At 44.7% G+C, this 19,842-nt stretch overlaps 2 protein-coding genes across 3 annotated transcripts; one reads left to right on the forward strand and one right to left on the reverse strand.

The window, feature by feature from the left end:
• The first annotated feature begins 6,646 nt into the window (after positions 1-6,646).
• On the forward strand, positions 6,647-12,259 carry nfe2l2a (nfe2 like bZIP transcription factor 2a). 2 transcript variants are annotated; one of them, XM_053876802.1, is made up of 5 exons: positions 6,647-6,882; positions 9,354-9,614; positions 9,749-9,829; positions 10,323-10,493; positions 10,713-12,259. In XM_053876802.1, exons 1-5 carry the CDS (start codon positions 6,847-6,849, stop codon positions 11,946-11,948), a joined length of 1,785 nt encoding a protein of 594 aa, XP_053732777.1. In that variant the 5' UTR covers positions 6,647-6,846; the 3' UTR covers positions 11,949-12,259. The 2 variants fall into 2 exon arrangements, with proteins under 2 accessions (XP_053732777.1, XP_053732778.1); XM_053876803.1 differs by lacking the exon at positions 6,647-6,882 and adding an exon at positions 6,914-8,060.
• A 2,461-nt stretch (positions 12,260-14,720) lies between these two features.
• hnrnpa3 (heterogeneous nuclear ribonucleoprotein A3) lies at positions 14,721-18,547 on the reverse strand. Its single transcript, XM_053876804.1, has 11 exons — positions 18,351-18,547; positions 17,673-17,807; positions 16,946-17,092; positions 16,662-16,872; positions 16,498-16,587; positions 16,369-16,425; positions 15,930-15,974; positions 15,690-15,821; positions 15,516-15,626; positions 15,364-15,450; positions 14,721-15,264 (listed from the first exon to the last, which is right to left on the reverse strand). Exons 1-10 carry the CDS (start codon positions 18,396-18,398, stop codon positions 15,380-15,382), a joined length of 1,047 nt encoding a protein of 348 aa, XP_053732779.1. The 5' UTR covers positions 18,399-18,547; the 3' UTR covers positions 14,721-15,264; positions 15,364-15,379.
• Positions 18,548-19,842: the final 1,295 nt, after the last annotated feature.

The following is a 19,842-nucleotide window of genomic DNA, read 5'->3' on the forward strand; positions in this document are numbered from 1 at the left end:
CAAGTCAGAGGTCAGCGCCGGGAGAGAGTGCTGCGTTCAAATCCCTGGGAAATAACATCGCCTGTACGAATTAGTACACGATAAATTAATCGAATTACGATTAATAATGCTTTTACGTGAAAGTTTGCATCCAAACTACCTTATGTCTATCAGTGTTATGTTGTGCTGGCAGTAGTAATCATTAAACAAAATGATTTGAAAATAAATATATAATTTCCGACTTTCATCATGTAACGTGAACGCGCCAGGATTACCTAAACCAAGAGTATCTTTTCATTCATTCATTTCAACTGTTTAGTCCCTTTATGTCCCAGCTACACGGGAGCTGACGCAGAGAACACAACGACCTGTTCGCTCACACTCACCTACTGATAATTCAGAGTCAGAGACAGCTTTATTCAGCAATTATATAAAGTCAGATTACGATTAATGGTTTTTTTTCCTCCGGCTATCGTTGTATCTTAAGGAATTTAATAATTACTGTGCACACAGGGATAAAAAGATTTCTACATAAATAGAAAACAAGACAAGAAATAAAACACAATACAAAATAAATAGCAGTAAGATTGATACTGCTTATCTCAATATCACCGCAATGGCTCCAAAAGAATGTGATCAGGGAACCTTCAGATGAGACAGTCACAAACTAAATCACATGCCAAAAGTCTGGGATAACAGAGGTCCTCTACCTGATACATCCACCAGACATGAGTGAAGGTGGACCCCCAGGCCCAGTCGCTATCAAGGGGCCAGGGTTGAAATCCCAAAGACCAACCATGTTGATAAACACGACTTGAAAAAACACAGTCATGACTGTGCTTGAGTTGTCACTAAGCACTTCACAGTTCTTTGAGGATGGAGAGGAGGATCAGGACAAGTGGCTGGCTCCTTCGGTGCCATATAAGACTCGGGTAACCTTCACTTGGGAAGCTAATAGTTAACCACTAAACATCTCAGAACAAGTGGAGCGTAGTTGAAAAGCTGATAATATTCCCTCTAATCAATCGTACCATAGTTTCCACCCAAGAATTTCCTTACCCGCCGTTGTTTTCCTATTCACCTGACATGACTATATCTATTCTACTGCTTCCACTGTGTCACCTGACTCCACCTGTACTCATTTCCCATAGTGCTGTGTAGCACGCTGGTGGTTTCATGCTCTATTGACTGCCATAACTAGGCCTGAAATTTACTGTGCTTAGCAAGGGAATGGCTGTAAGAAGACAAGTGAAGGAATTCGGTCTCCCTGCTAGAATTACTGGATGTAGCCAGGGGGTGGTTGTTGTAATGCAAGGAAGTAGACTTTAATACGCAAAGACTTGTCAAGGAGATTGTTGGTTAAATGAAAAACTGAGTTTTCTCTTGAGGCCTCTGGACAGTAAAAAGTGACATCCATAACAGTTCAATGCTTAAATCTAGAGTATGACATTATTCTACAAATCAATGAAGAACTGTGCACAGAAAATGAGATTAACCTCGAACAAACTAACTTCCCTGTTTACTTTTCTCCTCCACGAGTCACCTGACCTGAAAGACTACTGTTTCCATATGGCACACAGACGAACTCTGTGGAAGTATTCCACCATATATAAAGCACAAGTCAAACACATTTACGCTGCAGCTGGAGTTGAAATGATGAAACTTTATTGAAAATATAATCAACAGTTGGCAAAAGAACAGTTGGTTGGACGTTTATTCTCCATATGGTCAAATATCAACCTCCAAAACAAAGTTCTGTAATGCACTGACTGCCAGCATTTAGAGTCTGAGTGTATCACAGAACTTTATTTGGAAAGCCACATTGCCACCTCATAGGTTTGTCCTTGTGCCTTTTCCACCCGCGACAGACGCTTTCTTTTTCCTGCACAAAAAGCAAAGCACAACAGGGAATCTCGAAATGAATTCCTTCACACTGAAACATCACACTGCAATTTGATAAAAAATAAAAGTTAAGGCCAAGAATGCAGGATTTTACACACTGATAAGTCCAGATGGAATCTTAACGCTTACTTTCAATGAAGGAGTGCCAGAGCTTTGTGGTGCATATGGAATACCTTTTGACCTGAACATCTGTTTGGATAAATATTTGTGGCTCAAAGTCTAAACTTAAACAAAAAAACAAAAAAAAAAACATTGGTTCGCAGTGTCACCTTTTCTACCTGTTGAGCGACTACAGAACAGTCGAGATCAGAACACTTTTAAAAGACACTGAAATAGATTTGGTGGTGTAACACAGACCCAGCGCTGCAAAGTCATACTGTACCTGATAGGTAGACTCCTGGGACCAGCTGCGATCCAGCACGCAGGCCAACCAGCCTGGATCACCAAATGCAAAAATGCAGAAGGCGATCAGAGGACGTCGCAGGCCGAGGACGGATCGTGGCTTGCACCGGCAGCTCCTCGCTGCGCTGGATGTCCGCTCATCGTCAGCGATCCCCAGTCCTTCTCCACCGTTTCTTCCTTCAGTCCTGTGCAGTTGACTATAAGCAGCTGGAAGAATGTCGACGTGGAGCTGCCAAACGTGAACGCGTGCACATGAGCGCGCCCGGAGAGAGGGAGAGGGAGGAAAAAAAAAAGCTCTTTTTTGGTGTAATTTCACGCAGTGGCACAGTCAGCTACACTCGAGTGTGAGCTTCTTTGCAGGTAGGTGACAGAGGCTGCACACAGACGCTCCACACAGCCCCACATTCTTCTCAAGACACTCAATTACGTCATTTTTCAATCCTTCTTTAATGAACTCCGCTGAAGTTTCAACAACTTTTTCCTTCCACCTTTCTCAATGTTTGATTGTTTTAAATCATATTAATATTAAACCATCTGTTGGTAGACCTGAAATAAATCCCAAACCTGCCGTATCCTGGATATTAAATAATAAAATGTTAACTATCCATTTTAACACTGAAACGTTAAATAATTGACAGAAGACCATTCAATACGTGAGTTATCGGTCCTTCTGAAGAAAATGCATAAATAAAGAAACGGTAAACACACGCATATCTGACACACAGGTAGTGCTGCCACTTGCACATCTAGGCAAATACAATTCATATATGAACTGTCATTATTTTACACTGTACAGGTGTTTACAACAATTTACATACATGTTCTTTATTATAATGATTATTTACAAAGCTACAATCAGAAATGTTTGTTAACATTAACGCGTCATATGCCAACTCTTCGGCTCATTGTTAAGGTAGTTGGTGACTTGCTGACAATTGAAATAGTTGCAGCCCCACACACTGATAATTTCATGTAAGCTACATTAATAGTGACGGTTCTGAGAAGCTCACGAGATCTGGTCTTGGTTCGGGTGGTGGAAGTCCTCTGTTCTACCGCAACAGTTACTGTTACAGTGTGCCAAGACACTGTTCAGTCTTTGAATTTTACAGATGTCACTGATTTTCCAGGAGTCATTTGAAATGTCTGTGTATGACGGCTGTACTGAGACAAGATGAGAGTAATGGTAGTAATATGTAATGGAAAGTTAACTGTTGTGTTACAGAAGCGTGCATCAAACCAGTAGCAGGCCTTCAGATCAGGCCTGTGATCTGGTGACCCTGAAGTGAAGAAGAGAGTGCAGATGTGGTGGAGAAAACTGTGGCTTGAGGGGGAATCTTCCCAGAAGAGTATTGATCACCACCATGTTTGTTTGAGAGGGTTTGGGTTGAGTCAGAATGAAGATATTGAGGTTGGGAGTGACTAGAAAGGACCAGAGCAGAGGAAGAAGTTAGGAGACAAAGTTGTGCAGCGGAGAGACAGAGTTCTATATCTGTTATTTGCAGACCAGAACAAAGTGAGCAAGACAGTGCATCAGGGATCAAGTGGGAGGTAAACAATACTGATTCTGAAGTCACACTATCAACCTTCTTCTCTTCCTCTGAATGCATGAAACCATTACTGGATGCATATCACACAGCCAACTGAGGTTTTATTCGTCGAGTCATTCCATATCTCATGCATCATCGCAGAGATCACATGAAACTTCACAGGAGCATTAGAAACACATTTCAGACTGAAAGATAAGTACAGATTGTACATGTCTTCAAGAGAATGTGCTGCTCGAGCTTTTGGTATTGTGTCGGCATGACTCAATCGCTGCAGAAGCTTCTGGGTCAATGACCTTTGATACATTGAAGCATTAAAGTGACTCATTCTTGGTCTGTTTTCCTGGGAAAGTGGCTATTTAAAGCTGTCTTTAATGAGATATCGTGAAGTACATTTCACAGATATGTTTGCAAAAGTTTAGCACAAAAATAAATGTGTTTAGGTCGTGACGACAGAAAAAGGACTCTAAATATAAGGTTGTGAGTATGTGGTCAGGTTGTGGGGGCAGCTGCTGCAGTTAAGAGGCCCAGACTTTGATCCGTCCAGAAACCTCTTCTGAGGGAAGTCGTAACCAGGCCAACCGTGAGGGGACCCAGGGGACGTCCTCAGCTACTGCACCCGCCTTGTCCGGGGAGATTCCGCTTTGAGCCTCTCCTGGATGACCAGGCTTCTCTCTCCCTAACACTAAGGTAGTCCAGACACCATGCAGAGGAAGCTAATACTTGCATCTGCGCCGTGTTCTTTCTTGAGATCACAAGTGAGATCAAAAGCCACCGATGATTGGAGAGTCTGGCACTTTTCACCATGATCAGATTAGATTAGATCCATGGATCCGTCCCTCATTCATGAACTAGAAAAGCCTCACCTCCCATCTGGACATGACCAGCCTGACTGAGGACCATGGCCTCAGACTCAAGATGACAGTATAGTCATCTTCATTTTCCGACTCTCAGACTTCATTCAGAGTTTGACAACAGAAAAACAAAATCAAAAAACATAAAGACTGTTTCCTGTCAAATGACCTACTTGTTCCAGATGTCAGCTGCTCGTGTAGACACTGAAACCATAAACGTGGCCCAACACTACTCAGTCCACAGCGTGTGAAAACCAAAGACTCCTAGTAATGTGAGGCTTCACGTATTTCCCCACTTCATTTTTAACCACTTCCCTTATTTTCCGAGGCCGACTTGACTTTAGAACGGTGAAAAGTGATGCAGTCTGTTGTCACACACTCTTCAGCCTCTTCACTGTCTGAAAATGGCTCGCAGCAGCAAACAAATATAAATGCAAGTTGGAGAAAATAATAAACAACCAGTGCCTGAACTATATTTTTATGGTTCCACCAGCTGGCAGTCATCGAGAGCCGAACATTAAAGCTGCCGTCTGCGAGACGTGGTGAGCGTGGCAGTTTAACATAGCAAATCTCATAAAGGGGAAACCACTCCCAGGCAGAGAGGAGAAGACATGAATAGCTCCATCCAAGTACACAGAGAAAATGTATCATGATTTATTTGGGAAATCATTTTTAGATTCACTGTTTAAGCGGGTCACCAACCAATTCTTCTTAGAGTTACATGGGTTGCTTTAAAATGGGCAGGAAACATTAGCAAGAGGCTAGTTTAGCTTGTGTTTCCAAAAACCACGGAGCAAAGTGAAGTGGCCGAGATGAGGATCAGATCCTCCAACTTCACACGATGGTTCTCAGTAGGAAACCAAAGTCATGTCTTGTGAGGGAGCGTCTTTATTCACCAGGACTCTGTCGCGGTGATGAAAGAGTGGAGGGTTTCTACTCTCACTGGGGGTCACGACCGTTGGCTAATAACTGACAGAACAGGGATTTGTTTTCTCTTTTAGCTGATTTGGACGTAAAATAGTAAGTACTTTGTTCCTCATGTTTTCAAGGACAGTGTGAGCTGCACAGTGTTGAAGGAAAAATAAGAATAATTTAATTGCAACATTACTTCCAGTAATGTTAAAAACTTTATCACGTAACTTTAACTAAAGTAACGTGTGTGTTTTGGTTAGCTGAATAGCATATTGCATTAAACCAATATTGTGAACCAGGCGAGTGGTTCACAATATTGTGATATTCTGATACTATTCTGTTGTGACTGTCTGGTAAAAAAAGGACCAAACTCCTCTGGCGGTCCTTAGTGCTATAAAACTCCATAAAAGTGTAGCTTTCCCATAATTACTTTACCCTTTCTGAGAACATTGTCAGGTCTCTGTGGTGAGTCACTTCTCTGTTACTAACATATAGAAACATATATATGTACTACATCTGCTGCATGCCATTGAACTGTTACAATCAGTCCCCTGCTTATACTTTCCATCATACTTTCCTGATCACTGACAATGGCATTTCCTCTCAAAAGCAGTGATAAAATTCTATTTAAAAAGAATACTAATCTATTTTATTTTTTAACAATAATATATGTTAATAATACACATGAGTGAACAGTAATACACGGTGATCTGGAGGTGCTTATAGCGTTTCGGCTCGGTGTTCAAGTTTATGTTTCCTAATCTCTGTTACGAAAAGTCAAGTCATGAACTCCACCTTCACGTTGAGCGTAGACACCAGCAGGGGGCGCCACAAATCTATTAAAACTCCGTTTGCCACAGCGATAACGATCACGTGGTGTACACACCCCGAAATTATTCACTTGACTAAATCTGTAGTAATTTATTTCATATGTATATTTTGTGATTTTTTTAACGATGGAAATAACTCTGGTCGCTTGCAGTAATTTTCCAGGCGCCTGCAGCTCACCGGACCTCCACACGCATGCACGGCCGTGAACGCCTCATAGGCCGGCGAGAGGGGGACGATCCCGGCGCCGCAGCAGCACAGTGGGCAGGGCCACAACTTCCCACAGTGTTCGCTGGATCGTAAGAGGAAGCAATATTTCCGTCAATTCGGCTCCTACGACACAGCGTATAAAGACACGGGATTATTGTCGATTGAACACAAGCGGCATCATAAGGAGTTATTTTCTCGATATACCGCTCTCCATAATGATGGAAATGGAGGTGAATCATCCCAGTCAACAGGTAAATACAGCGTTTGTGTGACCTCTCGGAGCTATATCTCTCTATTTGTGAGCTCGATTTCATATTAAAACTTACCTTTTTCACGTGTACTGTATGAAACCGAACACAGAAATAGACGGCGGCTGTCATTGCGGTTATAATGGTGGCCGCTTCACTTGACATCAACTTGTGACGTTCATCGTTGTCAACATGAATGTGCGCGTTTTATGTTTACTACAATTCATTTCTGAAGAGTCAAATACACTTAAAAGTAGACCTAACGTGACGAGTTACATAAACATGTTATTTGGTTTTCATAACCGCCTCCAAGCATGTGATCCCATATCTGATGTGGGTTCAAGGCTCACAACAAAGCCGTTTATTTGTTTCTACTGAGACACAAAGACACGCACTGTTCTACACTTTAATGTAAAGCATGAAGGTGAGTTCGCCTTGGTTACACTGCGTTTCATCAGCCACGCTGCCGACATGGAGTAGACGAGTCACCCAAGATTCTCATCAACAACCCACAGTTACAAACGCGCGTCTAACTAACAGCCCTAATGTCAACATGTTGTGTGGTTGTCACCTTGTCATTCCAGGCACAGGTGAAAGCCATCGTTTATTACCCTCTTAATAGCTGCTCATAACAGTGATTCATCCACACCTCCCTCGATGTCCAGGCCCATTGAACTCACCAGCTCCATCTATGAGCACATGTTCACCGGAACCAATCACTGGATTGATTTTAAACGTTATGTCCCCTACGCAGCTGCGCGCACCTCAGTTATGGATGATGTCGTCATACAAGTGGCTCACATGATTGGTCAGGTGAACCCCCGGGGTGCGAGCAACAGTCAGACATGTGTTTTCTGTCAGCTGTGGAAAACATTGGTGACCTCAGCAGGAGTGATCAGACATTTCAGGGCACTTCCTCATTCCCGCAGCAGCCATAATGTCTGGTTGAGTCGTCACATCTCCCTCACAGGACGTGATTTATGGAACTAGTAATCCTTCAGTGGCCTCTGATGCAACACAGGTGCAAAGAGGGTTAGTGGGTTCTTATTTTGGAGCTATATAAACGTGTCAACAGCAAATTCCGTGTTGTTGGGCAGACCAAAAAAATCTGTTGTTCTTCTTTCATATCCTCTTTTGTGTCCGGAGCCCGACGTCTTCTGGTGATGATTCAGAGCAGTCACGTATGTTTACACCCACCGCCCCCCCTCCAGACTTTCTCATAAACCCTGGGTTTTAAGAAGGGGTCAGTTTATGTCCGGTCAGATGCAGCTCTCGGTTTAATATGTAAATATTTAATCTGGGGCTAAATAATGAGTTGTCCTGTCGGGGAATGTTCCTCATCAGTCATTTACCAGAGGACAGTATGGAAAAATAAACTTGGAGGCCCTTCAACAGGGCTCCCTTTTGTTTTACACTTGGAGTTGTGCCACCATTTTATCACTCAATCGGAAGTTAAATGTCGATAGAGCAATTCACGGTGATGTTTGCTCATGAACCCCGATTTAAACTGAAACTTTGGAAGAATAGAACAGATAGAAGCAGCGGCAAATACGTAAGAAACTGCAATCCTCAGCAGTATTCTGAATGGATTAGCGTGACAGGGATGTTTGCCATTGGTGTTTTGGTGGTCAACGTCAGTAACAATGTACCTTTGGAGAAAAGGGTCTGACAAATGGTGTTTCCAGATTCCAGTCCGATTAAACCAGTGGTGAGCGTGTATGTATTGCTTGATAACCATGGCGTTGAACTCTACTGGAAACCTGTTCTCCCAAAACTGAAATGACACATTTCCTCCCAGCTCCAATTTCTGCCTTTTTTGGTAGTAACCGTTCTTTCACCTCAACGCCATATTGTTTGTTTGGCAGCGGTATCAGGAAGTAGCATAGCATGACCATGAAGCAATGTCTTTCGCACACAATGGCAGGAGGAGACCACGGCGTGTCAGGGGATTGACTCCTCCCACATTTCTTGTCTTGTGCGAATTGGCCCTTAATATTCCTTTAACTGCTCGCGACAAACAATCGCAACAGCATTAGCATTTCCTGAAACACATCAGTCATCAGAAGTACTAATTTAAACTCCCATCAGAGCGTCAACTGTTGCAGTACGTTATGGGTGTGAGATTGCCGAAGCGAAATTAGTTTTAACTGAACCAGAATTTATCGAATGAAGCGTGGGAGGAAATGAGTGTGTTCAGGGGTCGTGTCATTCACTGGCCCATGTATTTAAATAGAGCCTGCTGTGCCTGTTGGTTGGCTGTTGGTAAAGAGGAGAACTTCAGCGACACCTCTGCGTAGTTGAATGGACAAAGTATCTGTTCCTGACAGCCAAAATGAAAGAGAGAAGTGCATCCATTATTCATTCCCGGACCTTAATGCCAGCAGTACTGTCAGTTGGCTCATTGTGAGCCCGCAGGTGTGGCAGTAGCAAAAACACCAGCGCTCCAAAGCCCTGACTTACTCCCTCCCTTCCAGGACATGGACTTGATCGACATACTGTGGAAACAGGACATAGACTTGGGCGCCAGACGGGAGGTCTTTGACTACATCCACCGCCAGAAGGAGTTTGAGCTGCAGCGGCAGCAGGAGCTGGAGCAGGAGAAGCGGCAGCACCTGATCCGGGAGCAGGAGAAGGCCCTGCTGGCGCAGCTGCAGCTGGACGAGGAGACGGGAGAGTACATTCCCCGCCGCGTTCCCCTGCTGCAGACGGCCACCACACCTCTGGAGGTTACGCAGGTACACTCTCCAATGAGCCGTGGCCCTGTTGCCTAGTTACCACTATCTGGTTTGGGGACAGGTGTGCCCATTGTTTTGCATGTGTGCTTTGAAAATATGGCCTATCTGACGGTGTATCCCTGACTGTCCCACAGCATGTGCAGGGCGCTGATGCGATGTCACTTGATGAGTGTCTGCAGCTCCTGGCAGAAACATTTCAAGTGGAAGAGACGGAGGTAAGTGCTTTCAGCGATTTAACCCTTTACTGATGAACCTGTCGCTGCTGCACTTCAAATGTGTTGAACTCTTTCAAGGTTCGTCCGATCCAAAACATTCTAGCACCGTCTGAAGGTAGAGAGCTGAGGCTTTGTACTCATGAAATAATAATAATAATAAAACATCTAATCGAGTCTAGTCTAATTAGTTTCAGCACTTACCGCAGCAGGGAGTTGGACGTTTGTTGTTGTAGTTCCCCACCTCAGGCTGATTATTCATGTCTATTCGGAGTTATTACCATGTTATAAAGGCAAAATATCCAGTTGTGTTTTTATCTATAATCACTCACTAGCCAGTTTAGAACAATTTCACAGCCAACCTCAAAAAAACCTAGTTTTTTTTTTTTTAACTTGCTGACTGACTTTACCGGAGCACTATTGTTTTGACTCCTGCAGGCTAATGCTAAGCTAACTACAGCCTGTATATGCCACTCAAAGCCAAATTCTCTGGCAGGACTCGACAGTGCAGCTTGACGCGCCGGTACCGAGCACCAGCAGCAGCGGCAGCAGCAGCGTCGCGCTCCCTGCAGAGCTGTCTCCAGGCCCGTTACTACCAGCTGCCCCGAGGATGAGCCCTGAGATGGAGCAGGCCTTGGTGGAGTTGCTGTCTCTCCCTGAGCTGCAGGTAAAAACCATCACCAGACGTGTTTGCCCTCTGCGCACGCCTCATTCCACCATGTTGACATCAAGAATTAATGCGTGTAATGAGCCCGCTGAACAGCCACTGGCCGGCGCGAGCACAATGCCGAGACCTCTCGCACAGACAGGGAGTGTCCCAATGGTGACTGTGTGGAGAGGCGAGGCAGTTTACGCCTGATAAACTAATTTATTTCTCTTCCTTCAGCAATGTCTGAACATGCAAATGCACGACACGTTGGAAACGACGCCGTACACTCTCCCAAACCCAGAGGCAGCGCAGACCCAGACCTACCCTTTCTATCGAGAAGGAGAAACAAACGCAGCGTCCCTGGGCGCCGCAGACTTCATGAACGCGCTCGACCTGTCCGTTCCCAACATGGCCGCCATGCCAGACAACCACATGAAACCCACAAACCCTCAGTTAAATTTCGGCTCGAGCAGCTTCTGTGACGTCTTTTACCCCGCCATGAAGGAGACCAGCGATCCTGGAGAGATGGATGGAGCCGACCACATGGTCATGTCTGACGTGCAGAACAAGCAGCTCTATGCTCCGGTGGATCTCTACAGCCTCTCCCCCGGGGACCCATTGGAGAAGGGTGACCACGGCATGACCCCAGAGATGCTGGAGTCTGACTCAGGAATGTCTTCTAACAACAGCGTGCACGCCGGCTCGCCGCAGAAGTCGCTGTACGGAGACAGCTCCTTCGGCTACAGCGACTCAGACCTGGAGGAGATGGACCTGAACCCGGGTAGCGCCGAGTCCGACTACTCAGAGATGTTCTCGATAAATTTTAAGCCGGAAGGGTTCCAAAGAGCCGTTCCTATCTCCGGACCCATCAGCGAAGCGGAGCTGCAGCAGGACCAGATTCTCAAGCCACACAAGACGGAGGCGGCGGAGGACAGCGGGCACGCAGACACGCCCTTCACCAAGGACAAGCGCAAGAAACGGTCCGACGTGCGTCTCACCAGAGACGAGCAGCGGGCCAAAGCCCTCAAAATCCCCTTCACAGTCGACATGATCATCAACCGTCCGGTGGAGGAGTTCAACGAGATGATGTCCAAGCACCAGCTCAACGAAGCCCAGCTGGCCCTGGTCCGGGACATTCGGCGGCGTGGCAAGAACAAAGTGGCGGCCCAGAACTGCCGCAAGCGCAAGATGGAGAACATTGTGGGTCTGGAGAGCGAGCTGGATTCCCTTAAGGACGAGCGGGAACGGCTGCTGGACGAGAAGACGCGGAACGTGACCAGCCTGAAGAAGATGAAGCAGCAGCTCAACAGCTTATACCTGGAGGTCTTCAGCATGCTGCGAGATGAGAAGGGCAACACGTACTCGCCCGCCGACTACTCGCTCCAGCAGTCGTCCGACGGCAGCATCTTCCTGGTCCCTCGCACCAAAAAGACGTTCCTGAAGCGCAAAGACAATCCCTCGCCTGCGATCTGACGCCGTCCCTTGGTAACACTATGCAATAAGTAGCTCTGCAGCTTTGTTAAACCAGCAAGTCGATTGTATAGACGTGGCTTATTCCTCTTGAATGTTGCTATATTTTTGATATTTCTCTTTTTTACTCCACTTTAGATTCTTTATTGTAAATACTTGCTGCAAAAATAGCTGAAATTTTTCACATTTGTACATAGATGTGTATATATGTTTTTCCTTTACTCAGATTCTTTCAGCCATTATTCATGTTTTATAACCTCAATGATTTGCTTTTTTTTATCTTTTCTTTATAATAAACTCTTCGTATAGCTCTATACGGCCTGCTGCTTTTGTGAGTACAATGTAGTGTCGTGCGGTTCCACAATGCATGTTTACAAATTGATGCCAGATGGAGAGTAAAGGATTACATAACTTACCACATGTCGGTTCTTGACCCGAGGGGGTTTAGATACAGGAACTTTTCAAGACTCAGAACTTCCAATATTTCACAACATAACCTAAATCTTTTAATACGGAGAAATCACAGTCAAAAGGGCTCACACCCACTGTGTTAGTGTTACACAACAAAAGCGGCTTGTTGGGCCGGCGGATGGTGTGAACCAATGCGTGACGACAACACAATGATCCGCTGGAGGAGCATATTACCCAGAAACAAAGCCATTTGCTCCGAATGCACTTTCACACACAAACACAACCTTTGCTCCGTGAGCCTGAACTTCCGCGGGTGTGTCGAGGCGCCAGTCAATGACAGCGCTCCGATTCTGATTTATTATTCAGGTTTCCACACATGGAGCGCGTCACACCACAAACAAAATGACAGGTGAGGAAAAAAAATGCTTTATTTCGAACGATGAAGACCAGTTAACAAGTATACAGTTCAGTTGGCACGTATTAGGAACACAACCTATTCCAGTTGTGTAAATTAGTTCCTCTTTAATTCCCACAAATAATTGGCCACATTCGGAAGGAACACACATTAGCAGAGGGAGCAGCGGTGCTCAGCATGTGGGTTGCACCCAACAATTTAGCAATACAGTTTATTTCAAAAACAATCAAGCTTGGGAGAAATACGAGAATGGCATCCCATTGGTCGGCCACATTTATCACCGGCACAACCCACACACTGAACTCTTGCGCCGCCCACAAAGGTGTGTTCCTTTCAAATGTGGACCAAGCTTCCAAAAAAAAAAAAAAAAGAAACACGGGTCACGTCAGACCGAACAAATGCTGCGTTTAGCATGGGAGTCGGAGCAAAGTTAGAAATGTTAAATACAGGATAAAAGAACATGCACTAGCTGGAAGAGACAGCTGTGGAACTCAAGTGATTCTGAGGGTTTTGACAAAACTAATGCCACTAGATCCTTTTCCAAACAGAAAACTCCACATTAATGAGAGCGAGCTTTAACCTAGTGTCTTACGCAAGCTAGTTTCAGGTGGCGCCATTTCCCAGAGCTAATGTAGACTGTGACCAATCGACTGGACACTATTATTATTAATCAGTTTTATTACTCGTGATAAAAGTAATACTGATTTCACAATGCTGATAATGATATTTGCAAAGAGCTGCCATAACTTCAGAACCGTACTGTGCTTTCAAACGTGAGTGTATCAGAGCAGAAACTAACTGTGACCACGTTAACCTGCAAATGCCAGAGGACGCCGACTGGTTCGGTTCAGTAGCTCTCCGTCAGGAGTCATCAGCTGGGGCTCCGATGGTTAATGTTTGAAGACTACCAGAGAGGTTGACGGAGGAGTGAAGCGGAGGCAGGCCTAACATCTAAACTGAACCAGCCACTGAAATCACCAGTGGTTTTGACTTGTTGGTGTGGGGTGTTGCACCATAAACCCTGGCTACGGCGCAACAGGCTTTGATCAGAGAGGACATTCAGAAGCTTGTCACTGGCTGTACACGACGACAACCTCTCGAAAGCACTTTCACTGTTTGATTCTCTGATACGCTTTCAAATAAGAAGACGCAGCAAAGCGTCGCAGCCTTTACATAACCTTTCCCACACCCATGTGGAGTGCAGTATGTAAACAGTTGTGTTGCATCATGATAGGACAACAATACTGATGCAGGCTCTGAAGTTGCCTGATAAAAGTCAATGAGACATTTAGAACTTCAGTATCTGAAGAAGCTAAACCCTCGATGACTCCGACTCTGGTGTCCACACTTTGGCACGGCTGGGGTGCAAAACAAGAAACCTTTTATTTGGAAAACAATGAAACAAACGCTTACCCATCCAGTACCTTCCATGTAATCAGGTCTTTACAGAGTTTCACCAAGAGGAGAATGCCTCTCTCCACATCTGCAAATCAAGCAAAGTGGTTACTCTTACCTGCTCCGCTTCTCAAAGCCAGCCTTTGTAAAATGTACAAGCCTCCTCAAACGCTTGCCGGCTACCACTTTGGGTAAACTGCAGTCTTTCTGACTCATTGTCTTCAGGAACTAGACTTCCTTCGCTAGCTCCATCTGCTGGAAGTGTGATAACGGCTCGCTACCAGGCTCGACACTGCAAGCTTCCTCCAGTGGCGCCGACTTCTGCCTTCTCTGTCACAATGCTGACTGGTCCACTGTGCTGGGGCTGAAGTCGTCCTGTCTGACAGTCATCTGCAATCCTCCACACTAGCGGTGCTGCCGACCCAGCTGCTGGTTCTTGCGGCTGATTTAATCCTGCGGTGCAGACCCTCCACCTAACACTCCCTTGTTTCGTCATGGTACAGATCAATACAACAAAAAACATGTTCACTGACAAAGATTGACCGAACCTCGTGTTTCTTTACTGCAAACTTTATTCGATCTTTTTCTACCAATCAGATTCTCGAACATTATTGATCCAGACAGTTCAGTTTGAACACTAGCACTATAGGTTGATTTACAGGACTGTGCTTGACAAACAATCACTTTAGAAAAAACTTTATTCTGGCTACTTTGCAGATCTCCTACATCTGAGGCAAATTACAAAAGAGGAAAAAAAACATTTTTAAAAAGACAAATATTGACTAACATAAAAGCAACCCCAGTGAGCGAACGTAATAATGCTGTAAACGGCCTTATGATTAAAATAATCAAAAAGTACTCGGGAGGATAACATCATACACACACGCAATTAGGAGAGCATTGGCGAGCAAGGGGACATCTAACACGACAAGGAAAAGGTTTCATCTGCACTCATCTCGTGTCCTCTTCCAGAAACTTCTCCGACTGAGCTGCAGTTAATTCTGAATTCTTCTAATGCTTTCAGATGACTGCCTCAAAGTAACCTGCAGCTTTCCTGACAACTCCTGCTCACCTCCTCGCCTCTCCTAAGACTGAAGCCTGTTGAATGGATACAGGATAGAACAAAATGTTATTCTGCACTGTCATGCGCTCGCTCAACTGTGTCATGACGGATGTGCGAAACTGAGCGCTACGTACCAATAACAAGAGGAGATTAATAGCGCCGGGAGCCGTAGCCACCTCCGCCGCCGCCACTGCCGCCCCCTCCAGATCCATAGCCGCCACCTGAGGAGACCGCACCAACATTAGAACACGTGGCATGATACCACAGCAGACACGCCATCACGTACCTCCATATGGACTGGAGTTACGGCCATAGTTGTTTCCCCTCATTGGGCCATAATTGGACTGCTGCCCGCCATAGTTTCCAAAATCATTGTAGTTTCCGCCACCTCCGTACCCTGGTGATGCAAATGTTGAGTTTGGCCTGGTCGGTTCATACTATCGTTCCACGTCATGCTCACCTCGATCATTTCCACCGTAGCCTCCGTTGCAGTTGCCACCATATCCTCCTCCATGGTTTCCATATCCGGGACCACCACCACCGTAGCCCCCTCCACCTCGGCCTCCGTACCCTCCACCACCATAGCCACCATCTGGACCAATGACAGACCAGGAAAACTTAGCTCCAGGAAGACTAGACAACACACCTGATTATTGTTCATTTCCTGCTGGAATCATTTCCGTGTCAGTTTCCTGCTCACCATTGTCATAGTCGTCGTAGCCGCCACGCCCTCCATTGTATCCACCTGCATCACAGAGAACAAATATTTGTAAGCGCAGCTCACACCATTAGCATCCTCACGAGGAAAAAAGTCAAACAACAAAAATAGATTCAAGCACTCCATGAAAACTATTTACATTCAAAAGAATCTAATTGGAGAATGAAAAGCTAACCATGACGGTACAGCTGTCAACTTTCACTGTGTGCCGTTTCTAGAAAGCTTTTAAAACAATTTGCAGTCATTAGGCCGGTCAAAGTCGCGGCAGCTTCTCACACAGCACTCCCAGATGAGGGAACTGGTTTGGCAGGATGTAATACAAGATTGCAGTTTAGACAAAACCAACCACCCGAGCTCTTGAAGAGATGCCGGCTCATATACATATCAATCATGGAAACTATTACAGCCTCTGAACACGCACCTCTGTTGAAGCCACCGCCTCCTTTGCCCATGAAGTTTCCAGGTCCTCCACTTCTCCCTTTTGTGAAGACAGTGAGAATTCAGGTTCTAGCCAGCCGACCGCCTCAGGATAAGAGAGCGAACATCTTACCCCTGCTATTGGACATGGCATTCATCTCCTGCTTGGAGAGGGCTTTCCTGACTTCACAGTTGTGGTGGTTGATGGTGTGGTATTTTTGCGCTACAAGAAAAGAAATGGTTCAATAAAAGCTTCATTTGCAGAGAGTCTGGACCTCGTTTGAAACTGCAGCATACCAACGATCTTATCGACTGTGTCGTGGTCGTCGAAAGTGACGAAGCAGAAGCCTCTTTTCTTTGATGTGGCACGTTCCATCATTATCTCAATGGACTCAATGTTTCCATATCGTTCAAAGTATTCTCGAATGTGGTACTCCTCTGTGTCCTCCTTAATGCCACCCACGAAGATCTTCTTCACTGTCAGGTGGGCACCTGGCTTATTGGAGTCCTGAAACAAGAAAATTAATGAGCAGAGAAGTACACACCATCTCACACAGAGAGACATTCTGTTGCCACGTTACCTCTCTGGACACAGCTCTCTTTGGTTCCACCACTCGGCCATCAACTTTATGAGGCCTTTCTTTCATCGCTTCATCAACTTCCTTCACAGAGGAGTAGGTGACAAAGCCAAACCCCCGAGAACGCTTGCCGACGGGGTCCCTCATCACCTAAATAAAAGTATATGATGCTTTGAAACATTATACGTACACATGTTAAATGTAGGGCAATTCACTGGAAAATTGTTCAGCATCATGTTCCTACTGAGGCACACGACGGAGATACAGATTTTCCAAGAAAAAGAATGTTAAAACAGCAAAAAATACAGTTCAGTGTGAACTCAAATGCAAGTTGTTCCAAAAGCTGATAGAATTTTGAACCAACCAACTAGATTGGAAATAATTTTCCAAAAAAGGGAAGTGAATTAATCCGATATAGTAGTCAGGCGGGACAATGACCACCAATATCAGTACTTCATAACAAGTCAAGTTATACAAGTTTTATAATAAATTAAATAGTCAGGGGAAAAAAATAAGTATCATGTTGCAGTTAGCCAGTGCCCTTTTCTGCTGCAGCATGATCAGTTGTTTTACTCTATACACTGCTATTGGGCGATTTCACAGTTGCAGTTTACCTTGACTTCCACCTCTTGACAATAACTTTTGTCTCTGTCCTTCTACGGCTCTCATACTGTCCCCTTCGCCACACAATAGGTCGAATACACAGCATGTAGTCAATACGTGTACTCACCACGCAGTCTACGAGTGTACCCCATTTCTCAAAGTGGGCCCGCAAACTTTCCTCCGTCGTTTCAAAGCTCAGACCGCCGATGAACAGCTTCCTCTGCTGCTCTGGTTCTCGGGTCTCACGCTCATCTGAATCACCCTGAACAAACGAAAGTGTGTTACTGCACCCCAAAAACCCGTCCACATTACAGGCCACCACGCCCCAGTTTCGAGATTCTGTGTAAACGCTCTGACGCTGCTCGTCAATACGCCATTTGAAAGGTTGAAAAGGAAATCGTCTGCAATGTTGGATGAGTCGTGTTTACAATTTTGCGTCAACATGGAGGGAAGCTAGTTAGCATTAGCTTGGGCGGCTAAGTGAGGCACCTCGAAACACAGCGTTGAATATAATGTCAACGGCTCGTATGTGTGCCTGTGTGTACATGAAACGTGCAAGCAAATCGTTATATTGCATACGTGTTGTTGAATATTGGGCCTGCAGTCAGGATCAGTTCAGACCAGCGTTAGCATTAGCGGCTAACCAGGATGTGCGCACGGAAGAAAACTCTTCGACGCTGCACGACTAAGCACACGTTGTACCAATCTCACCCTAAAATTTAACAACATGTTGCATTGCCATCCGACATTATTGCAAGTGCAATCGACGTATTACGGCGGTTTCAATCGTTTTGGCGCAACTCACCTCCATTTTGCAGCCGACTGTCGACGAGTCGTAGTGATCACGTGACATGGCGAAACCGGTTTGGTGAGTCGTGGAGCCTTCTGGTTTATATAATCCTCCGCGGCCGCTCGACTCCGTCCGTTAGAGAACACGCAGCCAGAAAACAGACGAGGAAAGAGACTTGCTGGAATGGTTGAACCGCTGGACTTGTACGCCCACTTCCTGGACTTTAGCTGGAAATACACAGGTTTTTACCGCCATCTATCCGTCAATCATTTAATCGTCTGATATAACTAGTTGAAAACAAAATCAAACAAAAACAAAAACAAACAAACAAACAATAATAATAATAATAATAATAGCACTACTCTGTCTAAAGGAAAATAGGTTCAACTAAATAAAATATTACAGAAAAAATAATGCACTGCCACAATTTATGACGGAACAAGTAAAATAAACCATTGATAATAAGTACAATAAATGGTTATGGCCCTAGTCCTTCCCCAAGTGATGATGATGAAGGTGCTCAGCTGACCGAACATCACACCAGAATCTCCATCATGCTAAAAAAAAATGGAATCTTCCCGCCCTCACTATTGCCACTTTAACTTGCTAATGTTTATTTGTCCTCATGACTGTACAAGACTGTTAGAGCTGCAGGCCAAGTTGGGACAAGGACGGCCTTTTATGTCATTATGTTGGGAGTTATTGAAGGACATTTTTGCAAAAATAAACAAGATTAATATGTGACATTGAACTTCATAAGTTTTGGTTTATTTTAACGGAATCCAATGACGTTTACATTTTATAGTCAACCAGAAAAGCACTCGAAGAGTGCAGATCTCCACCAAGCAGCTTCAGTCCAACCCCAACACAAATCCTATAAACACCTTAGCTTCCAGCTATTTTTTATATACTACTTTCCCCCTATTCTGGATCACAGTATATGGAATTATTTCATTTTCCATATCTAGTAGAACCTGTCGAAAACTTCCTGTGTTTTCCCCCATTCTCAGTGTTAAAGAAAAAAAAACCCTGCAGGCAGGATCACTCCAGATCACTGCCCAAAATTGAATTAGCCTTACATGTCTCATTTCACCTGAAATTTGGTGACAAACAAACAAACAAACAAACAAACAAACAAACAAACAAACCACATACAGACTAACCAACGCCACTGAAAACATAACCTACTTGCTAATAGCACATGGGTCACAACAACAGCAACAAAAGTAAACAATGCAAATTCTTTTAAAATATAATAAAAATGGTTGAACCCTCAATATCAGGACTTCTAATAGTGTTACCTACCACATGTTTACGTTTAAGGAAAAATATGATTTAAAAACTATCATTTTTCGAGTCAGAGCGCTAAAAGCTTTAAGTCAGCAATTTCTCGTTGTCTCACGTTTCAACGTAACTCTACCCTATGGTTATAACGTCACTGGCTGTCCTGGTGCAACCTGGAGCTCAACGCCCAAAAGACAGTGGAGATGACCGTGGACTTCAGGAG

This window comes from Synchiropus splendidus, chromosome 10 (assembly GCF_027744825.2).
Source record: "Synchiropus splendidus isolate RoL2022-P1 chromosome 10, RoL_Sspl_1.0, whole genome shotgun sequence".
In the NCBI taxonomy this organism is placed as follows: Eukaryota; Metazoa; Chordata; class Actinopteri; order Syngnathiformes; family Callionymidae; genus Synchiropus; species Synchiropus splendidus.